Source organism: Podarcis bocagei (assembly GCF_964188305.1).
Source record: "Podarcis bocagei genome assembly, chromosome: 3".
NCBI classification, from domain to species: domain Eukaryota; kingdom Metazoa; phylum Chordata; class Lepidosauria; order Squamata; family Lacertidae; genus Podarcis; species Podarcis bocagei.
In genome coordinates, this window is record NC_138127.1 from 17,198,869 (window position 1) to 17,221,954 (window position 23,086).

General features: G+C 42.1%; 1 protein-coding gene across 1 annotated transcript; it reads left to right on the top strand.

The window, feature by feature from the left end:
- Positions 1-535: 535 nt before the first annotated feature.
- Positions 536-14,364, top strand: LOC308583289 (transcriptional regulator Kaiso-like; the record flags this gene model as incomplete). The annotated part of the gene is given in 5 exon segments (XM_081187105.1): positions 536-616; positions 13,403-13,771; positions 13,773-13,838; positions 13,840-14,025; positions 14,028-14,364. Coding segments are annotated over 5 exon segments (810 nt in total). The 3' UTR covers positions 14,136-14,364.
- Between the last annotated feature and the right edge of the window lie 8,722 nt (positions 14,365-23,086).

A 23,086-nucleotide genomic window follows, 5' to 3' on the forward strand; every position in this document is an offset into this window, starting at 1 on the left:
TAGTAAGCAAAAATAATTTAATTTTTGCAGGCCGGATGTAATGTTTGGGAGCATTTAATTCACTTTGCAGGTATCAGTTCGATCTGATATTCTCAAGCTGCATTTTCCCCATTTCTTGGGGGGGGGGGGAAGTGAACCGACCCCAACCAATTCTTACTGATTGGTTTTTTTGTTGGTTTTTTAAACCAGAACATTTCTCTATTTTGTTATCTGAACATCACTCACAATCCCGAATGCCTGTTGCATGGTAGAAAGATATTCACAGAACTAAAATGATAGAATACTTAACACTGGTCAAATGTACAGTTTTCTAGATTCGTAGATTACAAATATTATGTAGAATTGTTGCCTTTTTAATTGGTATCTATTGAAGCACTGTTAATGGTGGGATTCATAACCACAGTTTAATAGGTGTTTTTACCTTGTATTTTATTCTGCAAACCGCCCTGAGATCTTGTGATGAAGGGCAGTACATTAACAGCAACAGCAACAACAACAGCGATAACAATACAGTAATAGGTTGCTGATCGACTTCATGATCAAAAATACTCAGCCTGATCCTATGGATATTCACTTACAAGAAAGTCGCACTGTGTCTAGCAGGGCTTACTCACAGGTAAGAGTGTTGGTGGAAGAAGATTGGAAGAAATTTAAAGACTATTTACAGAAATACTGCAAAATTAATGAATGTTAGAATGAGGCTGGATTGAAGTTAAGTGGCTTTTAGCAGCAATGTTAAAAGGAATATGTAAAAATAGATTGTTAACAGGTGATAATTTAAAGTTATTATATTTCAAGATAAGAGATTAAGATAAAATCAAAGAGGGAAAGGATTTGCTGAACTAACTAATTTGAACTGGAATACAAAAAGGGAGGTGTGAGGAGGTCGGGGAAACAAGCAAATGAAAGATAAGACATGGAAAGACTAATCTGTTTTTTTTAATTGTTTTTATCTTGTATTTTCATTTTTTTACTTTCCCCCCTTTTTTCTTTACTTCTTTTTTTTTGCTTATTTTTGTAATATGTTGAAAATTTAATAAATATCTTAAAAAAAAAAAAGAGTGTCGGGACTGCAGTCTTTCTATGTGGTCCAGATTCTGCTTGGGCAAGCCTATGCTACACAACAAGTGCATTGTTTGATTCCTTTTCTTCCTTCCTTTCTGTTTTTACCCCACACATGTGCAGAGCAAATTGAAAGTGATCAATTTCATTAATGACATGGTATTGCAGAGTTCATTGTTTTGGGAACCCTCTGAATTAGCTCCACAAAGGAAATTGCTCTTCTGATCTGCTGCACTGATATAGAAATGAATGTGTTATATTTCCAAGAAATAATAGGCCAGCTACCCCCTTAACCCACCTCTCTCGTTGCCTCTCTTCCTTTAGGGTATGTGGATGAATTAATTTTTGCCCTTCTTTTGTCCTTTACTGCTTCGTGTCCCCCTGGGTTTCATAATTTTAATACCCAGCTTCCATATTCCTAGGAATATAAATGGTATTTCCTCTTTTTTGAGCCGGCTCCAAAATGCTGTGCTTCTCTTAGTATACAACATTCGTGCTCAGGAACGCTGCCTTTTGGCATAGCTCTGCTGACCACGGCAAGTATAGTCTGAAACAGAGCAGGCAGTATTTCTCCAATCCAATCTGACCATTGTGGGACTACAGGCATCTTCCGGATGTGAACCCCAGCCAGCATGGCCAATGCTAAGGGGTGATGGGAGTTGTAGTCCAACAACATATGGCAGGTCGTAGGTACCCTATCCCTGATCTACTAGGTTAGTCACACCCCACATACAAGCTCAGGAGCAGACCTTTCCTGCTTTCACTGCCCTATCACAGGTTTGGGGGTTCAGGTAGAAATTGCACCCAATATTTAGCAGCTCTAGAATCTAGCCCTCTTCAATCTACTCCTGAATAAGTTGATTTTGGGTGTCTCACACATTGGCTCTGCAGAATCTGAGATGTAGCCAACTGCTGAACACTTATCACCTATCTCAAAATTGCTTCCTAAACTTTGCATTCCCTTCTCTCCATCCAGCTGGAAGAGGAGGCCATCATTTTTTAACAGCTTGGCCCTGGTAGTTGCTCGGCCTGAATATCCTGTGGTGGAAGCTTAGAGAGGTTGTGCTCCTTCCACCATGCACATGCCATAACATATAAAACATCGATGGATCCAGGTCTTTTTCAGCTGGAACTCGCCAGAACTCAGTTCCGGCACCACTCAGGTGGGCGCCATTGCCATTCTAAGAGAAGGAGGGAGGCATTCATCGTGAGTTCCAGGACCTCTTTTTCTAGAAAAATAGCACTGGGTGGATCCACATAAACACTGAGACCTGAATGTTAATTACTGGAATGTAAATTATAGAAATCTAAACCACTGAGCCTTGGCCTTGCCGATCAGAAGGTTGGCGGTTCGAATCCCCGCGACGGGTTGAGCTCCCCTTGCTCAGTCCCAGCTCCTGCCAACTTAGCAGTTTGAAAGCACGTAAAGGGCAAGTAGATAAATAGGTACCACTCCAGCAGGAAGGTAAACAGCGTTTCTGTGTGCTGCTCTGGTTTCGGTGTTCCGTTGTGCCAGAAGTGGCTTAGTCATGCTGGCCACATGACCCGGAAAAACTGTCTGTGGACAAATGCTGGCTCCCTCGGCCAGTAAAGTGAGATGAGCACCGTAACCCCGGAGTTGTCTGCGACTGGACTTACCTGTCAGGGGTCCTTTACCTTTTTACCTTTTAGGGTTTGATAGGATTTTTGTGTGTGGCTAACTGAACGGCTGAACTTTGGTTCAGTTCTCCTCCATCCCTCCTTGCTGGCTATACTTCAAACAGGCCTGCCTAACTAGTGACTCACCAAATCACAACAAATTGTTTCCCGACAATGCCTCTATGGTTTTTGTTCTTTTGCAGTGCCAGGCAGACGCAAGTCATTTACCGGGCTCCTTGCGCACACTCAAACAGGGCTGATGGCCTTCATTTGGTTTGGTGGATTATAAAAGCAGGCAGGCTTGCTTTTGACGGAAAGGGGCAAGCCATACTGGATCATCCTGCAGGCCACCAAACTGTATGGGTACCAATGTGGCACAATGGGTCAGTGTGTCTGGCCGTTAATCAGAAGGTTGGAGGTTCGAGCCCACCCAGGAACAGCAGTGGGCAGAATTCCTGCATTGCTGACGATCCTTGGGGCCAACTCTACAATTCTATGATTTACAAAGGAAACATTTGCAACAGCAATGAAAGTTTCCTGCTCTCCTCCCACTGTTTCTCCTTTAAATCTTTTCTGAGCCCCCCCCCCAATCCTACAGAGCAGGTGTGGGGGTGGCATAGGTGGAGGGGGCGATCCAGTTATCCTTTCACTGGTGCACATATTCTTTACCTTGTCTGCAATAATTGTTATTTGAGACACCTGTGGTCAACTTTATATGTCCTATGCATTTGTGTTTCAAGCATCAGCAGCTACACTATCCAGTGAGCACTGATCCACTAGCATGGTCCCCACTAGTATGAATATTTCATTGATAATTATTCGCTATGTACCTCTTTATATATGTATTTTGTTCTACTGTATAACTTACATGCAGGTTGCTCAGTTTGTTGTCATTCATTGCTTGCAATACCTTATATTCCATTTCTAGCTGATGAAGACTGTATTCCGAAACAGTTGAACTATTCCGGATATACTGTCCTTTTGAGACTTTTGTGAGACGTCTTCCTTTGAGAGACGGCTTGGCGTTCCTCGCTATTCATTGATTTGTTTGATTCTTTGTTTGACTCTGATACATATAGCAACTTGTAGTTACTTGTATATTTTGTGAGGTGTGTTGCATGAGATATACATCATTTTGAAGTGGCTTATTTGTATATTTTGAATGACATCATATCTGATTATATATTCACTTACAGTGGACGCTTGGGTTGCGAACGTGATCCGTGCGGGATGCACGTTCACAACCCGCAGCGTTCACAACCCGCAGTGGTGCGTCTGCACACACGCAGGTTGCAATTTAGCGCTTCTGCGCATGCACGAAACCCAGAAGTAACCCGTTCTGGTACTTCCAGGTTTCGGCGGGTCCGTAACCTGAAAAAACTCAACCTGAAGCATCTGTAACCCGAGGTATGACTGTACAGTTATTAGCGTTTGCATTTTTGTAGATTGTTACATTTTGCAACACAGGGGTTTGTGTTTGTTCAGATCATTGGAACCAATGGCAGATTCATGCTTTGATTTCTTGCTTTGAATGAGTCAAATCTAAAGTTTGCGGAGGGGAGAGGCACAGCGCATTGTGTGACCAATGTCTTCTGTAGTTCTGAAGACAAAAAAGAACTGTGTACGTTTCCCCCCACTCCCCATGTGTATGCTGCTTGTAGATTTGCATGATATAATGAGACTTTGGGGTCAACTACCAGACCCCACAGACATGAAATTTTCTAGGATTTCTGGATCCTCTTACATGGCTGGAACCAACTTATTACTGTATTATTGGGAGATTATGCGTCATTCCGATGCTTTCTTTTGCTCTAGGGTGCTGAATAAAGATGTATATGTCTTTTAAGTCCATAATTAGGTTTGATGGAGCTACAGCTCACTAAGCAGGCATATCTTTCTCGAGGGATACCTAGAGAATGATGATTTGCTGCTTCTATCTAGAGAGAGAAGGATAGTCAGTGCCAGGAGGAGGGAGAAAGGCATGTAGTTTAGAGAGCAGAGGGTCAAAAAGGCTGGCTTCTTTTCCTCCCTACTGTGCCAGTTCCAGGGTAGTACACTAAAGGAGCCAAAAGATCTTGTACCTCAAGGGATCTGTGAAGTTTTGGATTCAGCAGATCCAAACCCTCACCACCCTGAAAAACCTCGTTTCAGGGTTTTCTACTGAATACTGCTACAGGTTTGGAGAGAATTGGATACCAGCAGAGAAGCAACAGCTAATTACACTGCATAGTGAAAGCTGAACTATTTGTAACCTATGAAGCTTCTCAGACAGGCACCCCCAAACTCGGCCCTCCAGATGTTTTAGGACTACAACTCCCATCTGTTAGAATTCCTGCTCCATGATTGTAGTCATGGGATTGTTGTCTATCACATGGCAGTTTATGTTTTGACTCCAGAGTGGGAAGTGACGGAGACAGGATGTTTGTGTTACTGTGTTCTGTGAAGTGGGACTATTGTCTTTTGTTCTTTTTCTCTTTGCTGTCTGATGCTAGAGAGAGAGGGAGCCATGTTGCAGTACTCCGTGTGTGTTTATATGTAAATAAAGTAGCACCAACTTCTTTCAGTGTGTTAACTGCTAAATATATGAGTAAGTTGTGAATATAACCAGGCACATCTGTGCTGTGGTTGGGACTTTATACTCATTTTGGAAGGCATGTTGCCTCAAGCTTGAATCATTCTCTGTTTGATACACCATCGAAAAAATCCCCTACTTTGGGAAATTCTCTGAAGACACATTAGTTGGTGTTACCTTGTATATATTGTATGCCACTTTACTCTGAATGATGATACAATTTAGTAGCTATATACTCTAAAGTGTTGTAATCAAATTATTAGCCTGTCGTGTTGCTTTTAGGTTGCCAGATTTTTCTGTTCGCAACACAGGGGATCTTTGCTGCTAGTTGTCACAATGGCAGAGAAGGTAGGATTGTTCTCTAGGAAAACCTAGATGTTTATTGACACGTTAAACTGCCTCCAGCCAAGTCTGCTCCAGCTGATAGTGGATCTTGAAGATCTAAGGTGGACTGGAGAACCTTGAACTGAGAACATCAGGGATCGAACCTCCGATTATCTAGTACCATTTTACACTGATCTGTGCTGCTAGGGCTCAGGGGCCTACCACCCTGGTTGCAAAACGGGCTGGGGAAAATGGAAGCAAATGGTTTTGCGGTCATGACAAGACTTAGATTTTTTAAGCGCAGCATCACAAGCCTCCAAACGAAAGAAGCAGCATTGTGGCAGGTCTCTGAAGTAGGCCTTAGGCCGTGCCGCTTCATTTGTATTGGCATATTCATGCGAATTGTTACATGTGTTAACAATAAACAAAGGAATCTTTGTGGCCGTAACTAAAACGCAGCTCAAGAAGAAAGCATCTTGCTTGGTGGTGCTTCTTTTACATCTTTTTCTTTTAGAATGTTTTAAAATAAGTAAATCAAAGGCTAGCCTGAAAGCTGCAACGCCGCTGACATCCTTTTGGAGGTGAATTTTTAAAACTGTCCGAATTTGTCAGGCTGTGGTGCGTCAAGCATCTATTTTCATCGCGTCTTGGTGAGGGGTTGGTGGAAGGGAGTATCTGTGGTCTTGGATAGAAGGAGGAAAGGGCGCAATTTGATCTGATTAAATTTGAGAGCTGGTAGACTGATTTATATCGTGGCTGAGAGCTGTGCTAGGCATGCGATTTCTGCGAGTAAATGCATCTAAAATGCCTAAAGCGTTCCTCTGTTCCTAGTTACAAGGGCAGTCTCCCACTGAAGTCAAGAGGGCTCTCGGTCATGTTACTCTTGGCGGAGTCTGCAGATTATTGCAGACGTCTTTCCTACACAAGTAAGTAAGACATCACCAAGCAAAGCATTACAGGGCTCACAGTAGGCAAGTCATATGCATTAGATTTAACAAATCATACTGTAATCCATTCAGCCCCATATTTCTACACAAATGTTCCTGCTGGCACTCAATATGGGATTAGATCCATGCAGGGTGGTCCGAAAGTTAGGCAGTAAATAGGGTAATTTACAGTAAGTGTTCTGCAAGATCCCTTTGGTATGTGACTTTTGAATAGCTTTGTACAACGCTCCCTCAAAAAAAAAGGGTACAGGATTTCATCGCTGTGTCCCTGTATCCCCAGCAGATAAGACAGTGAACTAAGGGAAAGTTTTGCAAGGAATTTCTGCCCTTTGAAAAAGTCATGATCTTGTGTATCTTTGGCGCTATACTAACATTCACTACTTCTCTGCCTGTGTTTACAATGGGACAGTTCAGATTCAATGCTAAGCAGAATATGGGGAAGATATGGTTCTTGGTTGTTGTTTTTTACAAGGACAGGGAACCGAAGATTCCAGCATAAGGAGAAAAAGGGAGTTAGCCTCCTGCTGTCTTTTGGTTTGCTCACCCTCAACCTGCTGCTAAGTCATACCATATTGTAACTATTTTGAATTTATCGCTGTTACACGTTAATTAATCTATGGTTTGGGGTTGTTCTGAATTTGTGAGGCGCCCTGCATATTTTATACAGAAAAGAAAGGTTCAAATATATGTAATAAATAGTCTGGGATAGCTCAGACGGCAGAGCATGAGACTCTTGATCTCAGGGTTTTGGGTTCGAGCCCCGCGTTGGGCAAAATGATTCTACATTGCAGGGGGTTGGACTAGATGACCCTTGCGGTCCCTTTGCAATGCTACACTTCTATGATTGAATGATTCTGAGGAGAAAGGGCACCCAACCTCCACAACCGCGCTTTCATCTTAATCCACTGGTGGTGGTAGGGATCTTTATTAATGGAGCAAGCCGTAGCAAGTGATGCATTTGCTAAGCACTCATATCTCTGGCTAGAAGAGAGGCAGTCAAGAAGGACAACTTTTTAGCTTGGGGAAGCAAAGTAATATGGATATCGCAGTGCAAAACTGGACAGAAATGACAACAGGAGTATATGAATTGAAGGCCTCTCACACAGTAACTTGAGGAACAGTCAGCAAGCTTTGGTTAGCTTGACTATGGTTACAAAAATCATGTTTGGAGAACTATTTATACAAACACATTTTTTTTCAGGTGAAAATGAACAGAACTACAGGAAATATAGATGCGATCATCTACCAAGTTTTGGGACAAAGTTTTTTTAAAAAACAACAACAACAACGCTTCAAGTATTTATTTATGTAATACAGAGGGGGAAAGAAATGGAAAAGGAACTGTTTCATTTCACTTTCTAATTCAGTGTGTTTTTCCGGTGATACAGAAGATGTTCCTAGGAGAAGAAATTCTTCCAAAAAATTTCCTTTCCCTCTTTTAGAGGGGAAAAAAGGAATTTGAAGCTTTCTGCTGCAATGGTAAAGGAAATCTTTACAGGTGAATGGTTTGTAACAGTATGGGACATGGGTGGCACTGTGGTCTAAACCACTGAGCCTCTTGGGCTTGCGGATTGGAAGAATCTATGCGATGGGGTGAGCTCCCGTTGCTGTGTCCCAGCTCCTGCCAACATAGCAGTTTGAAAGCACACAGTGCAAGTAGATAAATAGATACTGCTGTGGCAGGAACGTAAACGCTGTTTCCATGCGCTCTGGCTTCCGTCACGGTGTTCCGTTGTGCCAGAAGCAGTTTAGTCATGCTGACCACATGACCAGGAAAACTGTCTGCAGACAAATACCAGTTCCCTCAGCCTGAAAGCAAGATGAGTGCCGCAACCCCATAGTCACCTTTGACTGGACTTAACCATCCAGGGGTCTTTTACCTATAACAGTTCCCTGGAGTAATATAATTGTCCCATTTTAAATTGCTAAAGAGCCACATAGAATCATAGAATCATACATGGTTAGCAAAATGTGTGCGGTGAGTTATCAGATGGATTGTGCAGTTTTGTCACACCACCAAATAACATGGAGATGAAGGACAATGGTAGTGGACCAGGGATGGTTACCAATTTGCTTTGCAAGCCAACAACAGAATATGTGGCTCTTCAGAGAATCATAGAATTGTAAGAGAGTTGGAAGCGGCCGCCAGGATCATCTAGTCCAATCCCTTGCAATGCAGGAATCTTTTGCCCAAAGTGGGACTCAGACCCACGTCTTTTGTACTTCTATTTTGGAAATAGTCCATAGTTCAAAACAAAACAAAAAGGTTTTGCCATGTATTTTCCCATTTCCATTTCCAGGCTAAAAACCATGCTTTTATAGGAGCTGTAGTATTTCCAAAATAATGAAGGGAAATATGAATGTCTACCATTTCTGTACTGCTTATGGTCACTGGCGGAGGAGGAGGAGTGCAGGGGGAGTGCACCACACCCTGCAGGTGGCATGCCACACCCCCAGGACGCGTGCTAGCCCCGCCCCCGCCTGCTCTTCACCCCCCCAGTGCCGGAGCATGAAGCTCTCCCACTGCTTATGGTGTGACAGTTTCTCTCATCTCCCTCTGTTTCCTTCCAACTTTCTCTTTTCGCTTTTATTTATTTACAACCTGCTCCTCACCGTTCACACAATCCTGGCACTAGAGACAACATTAAAATAGAGTAAAACAATATTTTATTTATATACAACTTTAAAAAACCACACACGCAGCAATGTGCTGAAAACTTAACTAGATCATCCATGCAAAGAACATCGTTTACTCTGGCGCTTGTGTGAACAGCGACATTTTCATGTGGTGTCAAAATGCCATCAAACTTGGTGCTGCTCATAGCCGAGAGTGGAGGGCATTCCAAAGTCAGGATGCCATTATTTAGCATGCCCTCTGATGAATCAGTGCAAACCATATCTCAGAAAGCCATGGCACTCAAAGAAAGACCTCCCTCAGTGATCTCAAAGTCCAGGCAGGTGTGTAAGGGAGCAGGCAGGCAGTCTTTCAGGTTTCGGGGTCCTTAGCCATCACTGCTACATCTTCTTCCCTGATTAGTCACATGAGTGATTCGAGCCAATGATGAATTGGATTGTGTCAGTGCGGACGTCACTAGGGGCAAACAAAGCCCATTCAGAGCAAGGGCAGTGCATCTTGAACGAGAAATATATGCCCCCCTTGGAAACAATCATTGCCAAAAACAAAAAAGTGGGGGAAGGCATTATTTTACGCTGCTGATTTTTCCCCCTGAAAAATACCCCCTCTTCTGGCTCAGCTTTAGGTCACGAACATTGTCATTCCCCTCCCCCCCCGTCAGCTCATTTCCTTGTGTGAATTCACAAAGACGATAACAACTACATGTGAAAGAGCCTTCACAGATATAGCATAAGAAGGGAGACTTTTTCCCTCGCATCAAAACACCAATATTTTTCAGTGGTGCGTGTTCACATCTTCAAATCCCTATTCGCATATTCCATGTGTGTACACTGAACGCATGTACACAGGGAGGAGAGAATGTAATCGCACCTGCTGACCTCATCCCATCTAAGTATATTCAGCATCACATTGGCCTAGTGCTTTATGCATGTGCAATTTCTATGTGTGCAGGCTTTGTGGCAACACTATGCAAACTGCGTGTAAGTAAAGGTCAGGGGTCAGCAAGCGTAATCCCAGCTCTCCCCCTGTAATCAAGTATATATTAATACATAGATGTGTGCACCAGCTTCTAGTAATTAGTTGGCAGGTGTCACTCGTTTACCAAAAACTGCTATTCTTTTCTCCCTTTCCTCTCCCTAGGTTTTCTGGGTGTTTTGTTGTCACGAGGTGCGTGTGTCTTTTAATTGGGAGGGGCAGTTCTTGTTCACGCAATCCCCCTGCCTCCTGCTCTTGAGGTTATCGTTCAGAAATCAATTAAAATGTAAATTAAAACACAAGAGGCACAACCCCTGCCGGAAGAGGGCCTGCAATCTATAAACAGGGTTTAGGATAAAAGAGCGGAGGAGAAATTTTGTGCCAGGAGGAACATTCAGAAGCAATACGAGGGTGGGGGCAGGGGCGGGAAGGAGAATTTGAGCCATTTCCACCCCACCCCCCTCAATGAGAAAAGGAAAAGACTTTGTAACATGGCAACAAAGAATTAGCAGCAAGACGCATCTTCTATAGATAGTGGGGGAAATCCTCTCTAACCTAGTTGTTCCTCAACCGCTGGATGTAGAAGCAACATCCCACTTGTAGTATATTCAGCTGACTGTTAAGATTTGCAAAGTGCCCCAAATTGTGTGAAATGTTATAGGAGTGTGTTTTTTTGTTTCCTTATTGGCTGGACTTCTGGCTACAGTGAGGCTATACTGAGAGTGTTGTGACACTTATTAAGAACACGCAGGGGCTGAACAAGTGAATCTTTTCATAATTAAATCGCAAACTTTGTTTTCTCCGGGACCTGCGGATGGAAATACGTTTTAACAAAACACACACAACACAACCCCTCCCCCCCGACACACAAAACCACAGCAGGCGTAAAGAGACCCGGGCAGTTCGGTGAATGATCATTTAAGAAACTGACGCACTTTATATCACATTTACACCAAGCGAGGGATGCAGGTCAAGCATCACAAATGAAATGGCCATCGTAAAAAAGCGAGCCAGCCTCTGCCATCTGCCATGGCAGCTCTGAAAAGGGGCTGAGGGAGGCACAGCACCCCAGTGAAGCGAACCCGGCAACAATGCCACCAATTGGTGTGCCACGGCAGAATTAGTTAAGAGACACGCTTTTCACCAGAGCCTTTGAGGGGTATTGCAAAAAAAGAAAAGGGGAGGGAAAAAACCCACACACTGCCTGTATGTTTCTGCCAGTTTCATATACGTCTGCAAGAAAGGACTTTTAGCTGTTTTTGTGTTTGGTTTTTTAAAACAACAACAACAACAAGGAAACAATAGCACCCCCTAACAAGGAACCCATCCTGAATCATTTACTTGGGAGGCTGATTAAGGCACCTCTCTCTCTCTCCTCTGCTTTGTTTTGAGTCATGAATAAGATGTTCTGTGTGTTGCTTCTCTGCTGAAGATTTAAGTGTCCCCACACATTTTGATCTGTGCAACTCCAGCACAGCTGATGGCAACAAAGGCTGGTTTCAAGCTCATTGTCATCACCATGGAGTTATAACAGATGAATGGGTGGCATTGATTCTGATTGGCAGACTCATTCACATGCATTCAGAGCTCATGAATTTTACTTAACACGTCCTCCTATTGCTTATTGGCTGGGATTTAATTGGAGTGATGTATTGCAGCACTGCTAGATGAAGTGGAACAGTCTCTCTCTTTTTCCCTCTCTCCATTTTCCCTTAGTTAAGTGGTCCTTTTCTTCCATACCTCTGAGTTAGAGATGCTTGAGGCAAAATATTAATTTATGTCATATAAATGGAAAGTATTTAACTCTTTGTTTTGTGATGCAGCTTTCAAAATAACACACAGAGGCGAGATGTGAATGTTGATTTTTGCTATTTGCCACCACACACCTCACCAATAATTTTGCCTTCTCTTTCGACATCAAGCAAATCAGAAGCCTTTGAGGCTTTCCTAAATTATTTTGGGGAATGTTACACACTCTGATTTCTCCCCACAGGCTTGCCAACCTAAGCATTTTCCCTGGTGGAGTAAGCTCCGCTGAAATCGGTTGGATTTATCTCAAGAGTAAACCTGCTTAATGGTACAGCCCTAACCCTAGATCTGCTGGGATGAGCAAATTAAGATGTGACAGGTCTCTGGCTCAGCAAGAGATACACTGGCGTAAGTCCTCCATCGTGACTTTGTAAGCTCTGAAAAAAGGGGGAATTTCAGGGGCAGGGACTGAGCAGTGGGAGGACTTACACTAGTTCCTAGCTCACTTCAGCTCTGTGACGTGACTTAGCAACTCAGTGGCACTTACTGTACATCAGGGGGAAAGGGTGGAAGAAGTCAAACTCTATTTTAAAGTCTTGTTTCCCCTCTGCCAGGGTTAGGCCAGCTCAGCCTGCAGTTGTGATGGAGCAGAGTTTCAATCTGAAATACCATTATGCCTGCTTAACTAAAACCAGTTTAATTTATGGTGGTTCCCCATAGGACTGCACTCTAAAACTGTATGCCTGCAAAGCTGCTTCCAACTTTCCCCAGCCGTTGAGGTCAGATTACCTCCCAGCTGGCAGCATTTACAGGAGGGGTTCACAAGCATGCTGAAAAATTAGACTTGTGCCATTGAAGTGCTCTGTCACCCTAGTGCAACAATTCCATTTTTTAGAAAAGAAAAAAGAAAACTTGCTTTTGTGGTCAGGAAAGTGACGAGGAAATGCCCTGATAGATGTGGGGTGGATAACAGAAAGGTGTAAAAACACTGTGCAAGCAAATTAGGATGAATGCTTGTAACGTAACCAACCCACGAACAAAATAAATGCTCAGTTCCATCCAGCCCAGGATCAGCAAGCTTACTACACTTTTATTTATTTATTTTCCATAATTTTTATTTTATTTTAACAGATATGACATATAAAACATACAAAAGAAAACACATTACAATACTAAAAAAGAGAGAAAGAAAAAACAAAAGTAAAAACACATATTCCTTCTAAAGTTCATTTTAAATTCCATTGTTAACTGACTTCCTCAAATCGCTCCTAACTGAATTTCATTGTATCTCCTTGTAACAGTTCTCCAAAATCACATTTCTAAGCTTACTACACTTTTAAGTGATTGCTGATCCATTGCTATTAGATGTACCTAATACATGTTTGCTGTTTATGAATTGTGAAACAATATAACGTTATAAATTTATTGTCAGTACATTATTGGCCGCGTGTTCCTTGTGGTTGTTCAGGGTCAGCAAGCAGCATTTCTTTGGTCTGGCAGCCCACCACCCCCAAACCAGCTGCTGCGCCTGATGCCACAGGAACACAGAAGCAGTGCTTTCCCCAAGAACAGGCCTCCCAACCCAAAAAGTTCAAAAAGAAAACTTCTGATGTACATCCTGGAAGTAACAAGGATTCTCCAGCAGGTGCTGTACCAAAGCACATCACAGAAGGCCAGAAGACCATCACTTTAGATAAAGCTGCTAAGATAGAAGACTTGTTGACAGGTTGCAAGGTTTATGCAAACATCGCTGAAGATTCCTATGATATCATAATTCCTGTGAAAGATGAGGCGGATGGAGAACTCTGGTTGGATGGCATGCCCAGAACATTGGGGGACAATTCTACAAACAGAAAGCCCCTGAAAGTTAAAGCATGAGGATCACTATGAGCTCATAATGGATGGCAAGGTCTACCATATATGCACTGTATGCAGGAAGGTCTTACGTTTGTCTTACAAGTTTGTGGAGACACTTTGACGTGCATTCTTGGGAGAAGTATCCATTTCACTATTGCAAGAAGCTTTTTCTTCTTGCAGAGTACCGCACCAAGCATGAAATTCATCACACCGGGGAGCGGCGGTACCAGTGCTTGGCATGTGGCCAGTATTTCATCAACTATCAATGGTCATGGATATGCATGTAAGATCAGTTCACAGCCAGGATCCTTCTGGAGAGTCCAGGCTATATTGCTTGCATCCCTGTCGGTCTCTGCAGATCAGAAATTATGCATAGATTTTGGGTAGTTCCAGCAAAATACCTATGGTAAATGACAATGCTCTTGTTTATCCTGTTGACCTTGCAAAAGAAGCCCCTCAAGAACCAGCCCCTCAGCCTCCAGCAAAGCCAGTGACTTGGAATGATATCTTGGTTCCTCAGGGAAGTGAATCACTATTCAAACAAAATCCATATGATGCCAGTACTGAATTTACGTTTGTTATAGCAGAATCTTACTGAATCTTCTCTCTGACCGAAGATATCAAATTTACATCATGTTACAACTTGAGGGAGAATGCCATGAAGATGTTTTACAGGTGGCATCACACCCCCTCAAAACTTGCTAAAATGTACAAAGGTAGTTCACCAACATGTTGGCGATGCAAAAGGAGATGGGATTGTACTCTCACATTTGGTGGACCTGCGTAATTATGAGCGAATTTTGGAATAATATATATGACGAATTTAAGAAATTATTTAAATTTACCATCAAAAAAAGGCCAGAGATTTTCCTATTAGGAATATTGCCAATAGAAATTAAGCAAAACACAAGACCACTGTTTATGTACACAACCATGGCTGCGAGAATACCAGTGGCCAGAAGTTGGAAATGCGAAACAACACCAACAATAACAGAATGGCAAACACTCATGATAGAGTATTTCCAATTAGCAAAGCTGAATGGAAAAATCAGGGGAACCTTAAATCAAAAAGTATACAGAGAATAGAAAATATTTAAGGAATATATAAGACTATATTGTAAAAATGATATCAACCTGACAGAATTGAATGATACTTGTCTATAATAAATGAATGGAATAAACATCTTAGAGGAATATATGGAAAAAGATATTTTTCCAGCCTGAAGATGACGAGTGAGACCTCGTCGAAACGTCGCCTAGACACCCCAACTCTTACACGGGAAGACACCCGAAGACACCAAAACCTGCATATATATATATATATATATATATATATATATATGTAGGTTTTGGTGTCTTCGGGTGTCTTCCCGTGTAAGAGTTGGGGTGTCTAGGCGACGTTTCGACGAGGTCTCACTCGTCATCTTCAGGCTGGTGCTTTCGGCTTCTTGTTACTAGAACAGAGCAGGATCTCAGTGTTTGAGTTCCTATAAATACTGTTGAGGGGGTGTGGTGTATAGCCTCCAACGTTCTGGGCAGAGAGGAAGTTCCTAGGTTAATGTGCCTTTTCTTCTTTTGTTCATTAATTACTTGAGGGATATCTTGAGTGATTACTTGAGTGATATTCTGAGTACCACTTAGGAGGGTCATTAGGTGTGGATTAGTTGCTAAAGCTTTCGTGTCTTGACCTCTTGACCTTGTAAAGAGTTTTTCTGAGAAGATGGCTGTACTGCACTTAGTTGTGCTCTGGCTTGGCTTCGTGTATAGGGGCGAGCTGTGGTTTTGTGCCCTGTGCCAGCCAGATCTGTGTAGGGATTGCAGGGGGGTGCAGCATCCGGAGGTGCCACTATGGTTTGGCTACTGGATGGTGTCTGTAATTTATCTGTGGAGAGGGTCTGGGTTTGGGTCTGGTGTGGTTGATTGGAGATGGCGTTCTGTGTGCCTCTGGTTCTGGTGTCGGTTTTTGTGGGGAGGGCTAATTTCCAGATGTCTGGCAGGCGGGACGTGTCGTCACGCTTGTTCATGTTGTGAGGGTGTTTCTCTATCTCGATGGCTTCCATGATTATTCTCTTGTGGTGATGTTCCATGTTAAAGAGCAATTTGGAATCTGCAAAATTAATTTCGTGTCCTGTTTCTTTCATGTGTTGGTAAAGAGAGGAAGTTTTTTCTTCTTTTTTGACGGCATTCTTGTGTTCTGCGATACGTGCATTTATTCGTCTGTTTGTTTGTCCAATGTACGTGGCTGGGCAGACTTTGCAGGGTATTTCATAGACCCCTTGGTTTTCTAACTGGATTTTATCTTTTGGGTTTCTGAGGATATTGGCTATTTTTTGGTTGGTGCAAAAGGCTGTTTTGATATTGTGTTTATGGAGGATTTTGCTAATTTTATCTGTAGTGCCCTTGATATAAGGAAGGAGGGCCATGCCATTGTTTTCTTCTGTGTCTTGGTTTTTGGGGGGTGTTTCTTTTTGGATTAGCTTCGTAACCCTGTTTTGCTGGTATCCGTTGGCGATTAACACATTTGAGAGATTCTGTAACTCAGTTGTCAAGTGGTCTTTGTCAGCCAGGCGTTTGGTTCTGGAGATGAGAGTCTTGGCTACGGAGTTTATTTGTGCAGGGTGGTGGTGTGATTGTGCATGTAAGTAGCGGTTGGTGTGTGTTTTTTTTCCGGTAGATAGTGTGTCCTAGGGAGCCATCAGGTTTTTTGTAGATTAGGACGTCAAGGAAGGGAAGTTGGTTGTTGGCTTCTATTTCCATAGTGAATTGTATTTTGGGGTGTAGGCTGTTGAGATGTGTGAGGAAGCTATCTAGTTTTTCCTTCCCGTGTGGCCAAATTATATCAAGGGCACTACAGATAAAATTAGCAAAATCCTCCATAAACACAATATCAAAACAGCCTTTTGCACCAACCAAAAAATAGCCAATATCCTCAGAAACCCAAAAGATAAAATCCAGTTAGAAAACCAAGGGGTCTATGAAATACCCTGCAAAGTCTGCCCAGCCACGTACATTGGACAAACAAACAGACGAATAAATGCACGTATCGCAGAACACAAGAATGCCGTCAAAAAAGAAGAAAAAACTTCCTCTCTTTACCAACACATGAAAGAAACAGGACACGAAATTAATTTTGCAGATTCCAAATTGCTCTTTAACATGGAACATCACCACAAGAGAATAATCATGGAAGCCATCGAGATAGAGAAACACCCTCACAACATGAACAAGCGTGACGACACGTCCCGCCTGCCAGACACCTGGAAATTAGCCCTCCCCACAAAAACCGACACCAGAACCAGAGGCACACAGAACGCCATCTCCAATCAACCACACCAGACCCAAACCCAGACCCTCTCCACAGATAAATTACAGACACCATCCAGTAGCCAAACCATAGTGGCACCTCCGGATGCTGCACCCCCCTGCAATCCCTACACAGATCTGGCTGGCACAGGGCACAAAACCACAGCTCGCCCCTATACACGAAGCCAAGCCAGAGCACAACTAAGTGCAGTACAGCCATCTTCTCAGAAAAACTCTTTACAAGGTCAAGAGGTCAAGACACGAAAGCTTTAGCAACTAATCCACACCTAATGACCCTCCTAAGTGGTACTCAGAATATCACTCAAGTAATCACTCAAGATATCCCTCAAGTAATTAATGAACAAAAGAAGAAAAGGCACATTAACCTAGGAACTTCCTCTCTGCCCAGAACGTTGGAGGCTATACACCACACCCCCTCAACAGTATTTATAGGAACTCAAACACTGAGATCCTGCTCTGTTCTAGTAACAAGAAGCCGAAAGCACCAGCCTGAAGATGACGAGTGAGACCTCGTCGAAACGTCGCCTAGACACCCCAACTCTTACACGGGAAGACACCCGAAGACACCAAAACCTACATTCCTGTACCCGTGAAAATCTACGAAAGCATATATATATATATATATATATATATGGCTCTTTTTATAGAAAATTGGCAAAAATGGCACGGCCAACATGGGCTGCCTCACATCTGGATTTTCCCAGACATTTTTACCGATTTCCACCCAGACACTGCTGCTGACTGCAGTATTCTGGATATGTCCTGGAAATTCCGGACGTGTGACAACCCTGCCATTCATGCCAACCACTTTGCCCTGCAAACTGTACTTCCATGAGGGCTGAACTACACTTCCCAGGGTTCTCTGGGAGAGTGGAGAATGTGCTTCAAATGTGTTGTAAATTCAGTACCTGAAACACTTTGGGGCATGTGCAGAGTGCCCACTCAACACACCAGTGGAGTGTGCCAATGGAACAAAAAAAATCAGATAGTCTTAGGTAGGGTCAGTGCCTTTATTGACAGTAGAATGCAGTTCCACAGCTTGTAGGTCACATACAGTTGTAATATACAGTCCTTCTAGCAGTGCCTGTGGAACGCTCTCCCTTCAGGTGTCAAGGAGATAAAGAGCTACACAAGTTTTAGAAGACATCTGAAGGCAGCCCTGTATCGGGAAACTTTTAATTTATGTTTTTATATATGCTGTAAACTGCTCAAAGTATTCTGGGGAAACCCAGCCAGATGGGCAGGGCAAATAATATAAGTATTATCATAATCATCATCCAGTCTCCTTGCAATGTCCCAACACAGACTAGCCTCTGCCCTGAAGTGTATTTATACTTTAGATTGTGCTGACTCACTCCCACCTGCTTGCTGACTCACTCTCATCTGCTTAACTAGTCACAGGTGCAGAACAAGCACAAAGTTAACCAGCACGCCTAACTCAACCTTTTCTTGTCCTTTTTTCTCTGCGTGTATAAACTCCCTTATAATAACATTAACCAAATAGCCATCTCACTCTGCCCGATGGTAGACCTGATCATTTCAGCAGAAATTAGGGGGAACGAAGCCTGGAGTTTCTCGCATATTTACAACAATTACAGCTGCGATGTATAAAAGATGCACTGTATCTATCAGGCGGGTGCTTGTAGTCACAAATGCATGCACAGCCAGCCCTATAGTCTTAGGAAGTGTTAGGTCATACACTCGGAGCCCTTGCAGCAAAACCAGTCTTCACGGAAAAAGAAACGCAGAAAACAATTCACATCACGCAGGGCTTGCCCTCACTCCCTGATCCCAGCAATAGCTGTTGAAACTGCTGGTAGAATTTTAGATTCTGCTGGTGTTAAAGAGGTGAACTCCATCAGTCTTGGCTAATGTTGATAGGCAGTTGTGGCTTCCTTTGTTTCTGAATTCCCTGGAGGAAAGTTCTGGAGGCATGGCTTTGTTTACTCTGCAATTTTTTTTATTTTTTAAAGAGTCAGTAATAATGTTTGCTTTACTTCCTTCCCCGGCACTGTTTACCAGCCTTGGTGTGGCCAGATGACTAAATCAATATATATTAAGGAATACATAACAGTGTTGTAATGAGAATTAGCGGGAACGCTGAAAAGACAGACACTGGCTGCTACGTTTTTGCACTGTTTAGTCTGGGGGTAATGAAGAGCTCACAGATGACCTGATTTCTTTAAACTAGGTCAGATTTGACTGAAGCACAGCTACGGTTCTCTCTCAGCCAGCTAAGGCAGAATCTGCCCCTCTTTCAATCACCTTGCCTCTCGAGAGCTCCCTCGAAATCAGGACGGACTTTTGTCAGCATCGCAGCATAATATCCGATAGAACAATGCACCAAGATGGATATTCTGGTGGATTTCTTACACGTGAAAATTTAGCTTCGACTCCTGTAGATTATCTGCCTCTCTGCAAACACATTTTGAAAGATGCCCCGTTGATCATGCAAGGTGATTTTTAACCACATGCCATTTTAAGTATCCATCTGTCACTGATGCCGTGCAAAACCTGCATATCCCCTTAATGCAGATTATTGAGTAATTAAAGGCCATGCACTGGCCTTGATTCAGTGATGTCCAAACGCAGCAGAATGGCCACAGCTGAGCTCAAACAATCCTTCTCCTTTACTGAACAGAGCACAGCTAACTTTAGGATAACGCTGCTCATTTCCTCCTCTCTTGCCAGCCAAGTGATCAGAGGCCAGCGTCAGTGGCTAGATGCAGCTCTCGTCCATTGCACCAAGCAACCATTCAGCAGCCCATGCAGTACAGAATCACTGAACACCCAGCCCTCAGATGGCACCCATTTTTATTTTTGCATGAAGACCAACGGGGTTGCAAAATCAACCAAGTGACCCACAATCAGACTCCTGCAAATTTCGTAGAACATCACTGGTGTTTGTGTGTGTGCAGATCTTCCTTCTAACCACCATCCAACTGATACCAGCTGCTCTGTGGGAAAGGACCAGATAACATTTATTTTGATGCATACAGTGAAAAATGCTGCCAGCATCCTTTCTCAAAGATCTGTGTTGGCTGCCCATGTGTTACTGTGCCAATTTCAACAAGTTACTCATAGTATTTAAAGGCATCAATAGTTCAAGACTAGTTTGTGTAAGTGAATTCCTTACCAGATATATTCCCGCTTGATTGCTTCAGCCTACAGAAGTTACATTTGCCTTTGTAAGATATTTATTAAGATTTTTAAAAAATTACAAAAGAAAAAGAAAAAAGAAAAATACAAAATAAAAATAGTTAAAAAACAGTTCAATCTTTCTATCACATATTTTTCATTTGCTTATTTCCTGGACCTCCTCACGCCTTCCTTTTCTGTATTCCAGTTCCAATTGTTAATTCAGCAAATCCCTCCCCTCTTCATTCATCTTAATCTTCAATTTTTAAATATTATAACATTAATTTTTTTTTACCTATTAATAACCATTTTCTCATATTCCCTTATAGCATTACAGCAAAAGACCACTTAGTTTCTATCCAACATCATTCTAACATTCATTAATTTTACAGTGTTTCTGTAAATAATCTTTGAACTTTTTCCAATCTTCTTCCACCGACTCTTCTCCCTGGTCTCGGATTCTGCCAGTCATTTCTGCCAGTTCCATATAGTCCATCACCTTCATCTGCCATTCTTCCAGGGTGGGTAGATCTTGTGTCTTCCAGTACTTTGCGATGAGTATTCTTGCTGCTCTTGTGGCATACATAAAGAAAGTTCTATCCTTCTTTGGCACCAATTAGCTGACCATGCCCAAGAGAAAGGCCTCTGGTTTCTTCAGGAAGGTATATTTAAATACCTTTTTCATTTCATTATAAATCATCTCCCAGAAAGCCTTAATCCTTGGGCACGTCCACCAAAGGTGAAAGAATGTACCTTCAGATTCTTTACATTTCCAACATTTATTATCGGGCAAATGATAGATTTTTGCAAGCTTGACTGGTGTCATGTACCACCTGTATATCATTTTCATAATATTCTCTCTTAGGGCATTACATGCCATAAATTTCATACCTGTGGTCCACAACTGTTCCCAGTCAGCAAACATAATGTTATGTCCAACATCTTGTGCCCATTTAATCATAGCAGATTTCACCGTTTCATCCTGAGTATTCCATTTCAACAGCAAGTTATACATCTTTGACATAGTCTTGGTTTTAGGTTCTAACAGTTCTGTTTCTAATTTTGTTTTTTCCACCTGGAAGCCAATTTTCTTATCCAAGTTATATGCCTCCATTATCTGATAGTAGTGAAGCCAGTCTCACACTTTATCTTTTAATTTCTCAAAACTCTGCAATTTCAATTTGTCTCCTTCTTGTTCCAAAATTTCCCAATATTTTGGCCATTTGACCTCCATATTAAGTTTTTTCTGAGCCTTCGCCTCCATTGGTGATAACCACCTTGGGGTTTTGTTTTCAAGTAAGTCTTTATATCTTATCCAGACATTAAACAATGCTCTTCTGACAATATGGTTTTTAAATGCTTTATGTGCTTTAACCTTGTCGTACCACAAATATGCATGCCACCCAAAAACATTGTTAATACCTTCTAGATCCAAAATGTCTGTGTTCTCAAGAAGCAGCCATTCTTTCAGCCATCAAAATGCTGCTGACTCATAGTAAAGTTTAAGGTCTGGCAGGGCAAATCCACCTCTGTCCTTTGCATCAGTTAATATTTTAAATTTTATTCTGGGCTTCTTGCCCTGCCAGACAAATCTAGAAATGTCTCTCTGCCACTTCTTGAAACAGTCCATTTTGTCCAAAATTTGCAATGATTGAAACAAAAATAACATTCTTGGCAATACATTCATCTTTATGACAGCAATTCGACCTAACAAGGAAAGCTTCAAGTTTGACCATATCTCTAAGTCCTTTTTCACTTCTGACCAACATTTCTCATAGTTGTCTTTAAATAAGTTTAAATTCTTAGCGGTCATATTCACCCCCAGGTATTTTACTTTCTTGACTAATGTTAAACCTGTCTCCTTCTGAAACCTCTCTTTCTCAATCGGTCTTAAATTTTTCTCAAGCACCTTAGTTTTTAACTTATTCAACTTAAATCCTGCCACATGACCAAATTCCTGAATCAATTCTAATACTCTTTTAGTACTAGATTCTGGCTCCTGTAACGGCAATACTAAGTCATCTGCAAAAGCTTTCAATTTGTACTGTTTAGCTCCGACCTGTATGCCCTTGATCAAACGGTCCCTTCTGATCATGTTTAGCAGAACCTCCAGGACCGAAATAAAAAGCAATGGGGAAATTGGGCAGCCTTGTCGTGTCCCTTTTTCTATCTTAAATTCCTCTGTTACCACATTGTTAACTATTAGTTTGGCCTTTTGCTCTGAATAAATTGCACCTATACCATTTTCAAACCCTTGGCCAACCCCCATCCCCTGAAGATTTTTCTTCATGAAACTCCAAGAAATATTGTCAAAGGCTTTCTCCGCATCTACAAAGATTAAGACAGCTTTAGTGTTAATATTCACTTGCAGCTTCTCTAAAATATTAATTATATTTCTTGTATTGTCAGACAAGTGTCTGCCCGGGAGAAAGCCTGCTTGGTCCTTGTGTATCTCCTCTACTAGGACTTTTTTCAGTCTTTTAGCCAAAATGTCTGCAAAAATTTTGTAATCCACATTAAGCAGGGATATGGGGCGGTAATTCTTAAGTTGCGTCTTTTCAGACTCATTTTTTGGTATTAGTGTAATATAAGCTTCTTTCCACGACTCTGGCGCTTTTTCCCCCTCCAAAATTTCATTACAAACCTCTAGTGGTTGTATTATCCAGTCCTTCAAAGATCTATAATATTTTGAGGTTAAACCATCTGGCCCTGGAGATTTGCCCAACTGCATGTTCTGAATGGCACCTTCCACCTCCTGTTCTGTTATTTTGTAGTTCAACATTGACTTGTTTTCTTGAGAGATTTTTTGAAGTCCATTTATTTTTAGAAATTGGTCTAAATCGACCTCTTTCTGTGGCCCTTGTG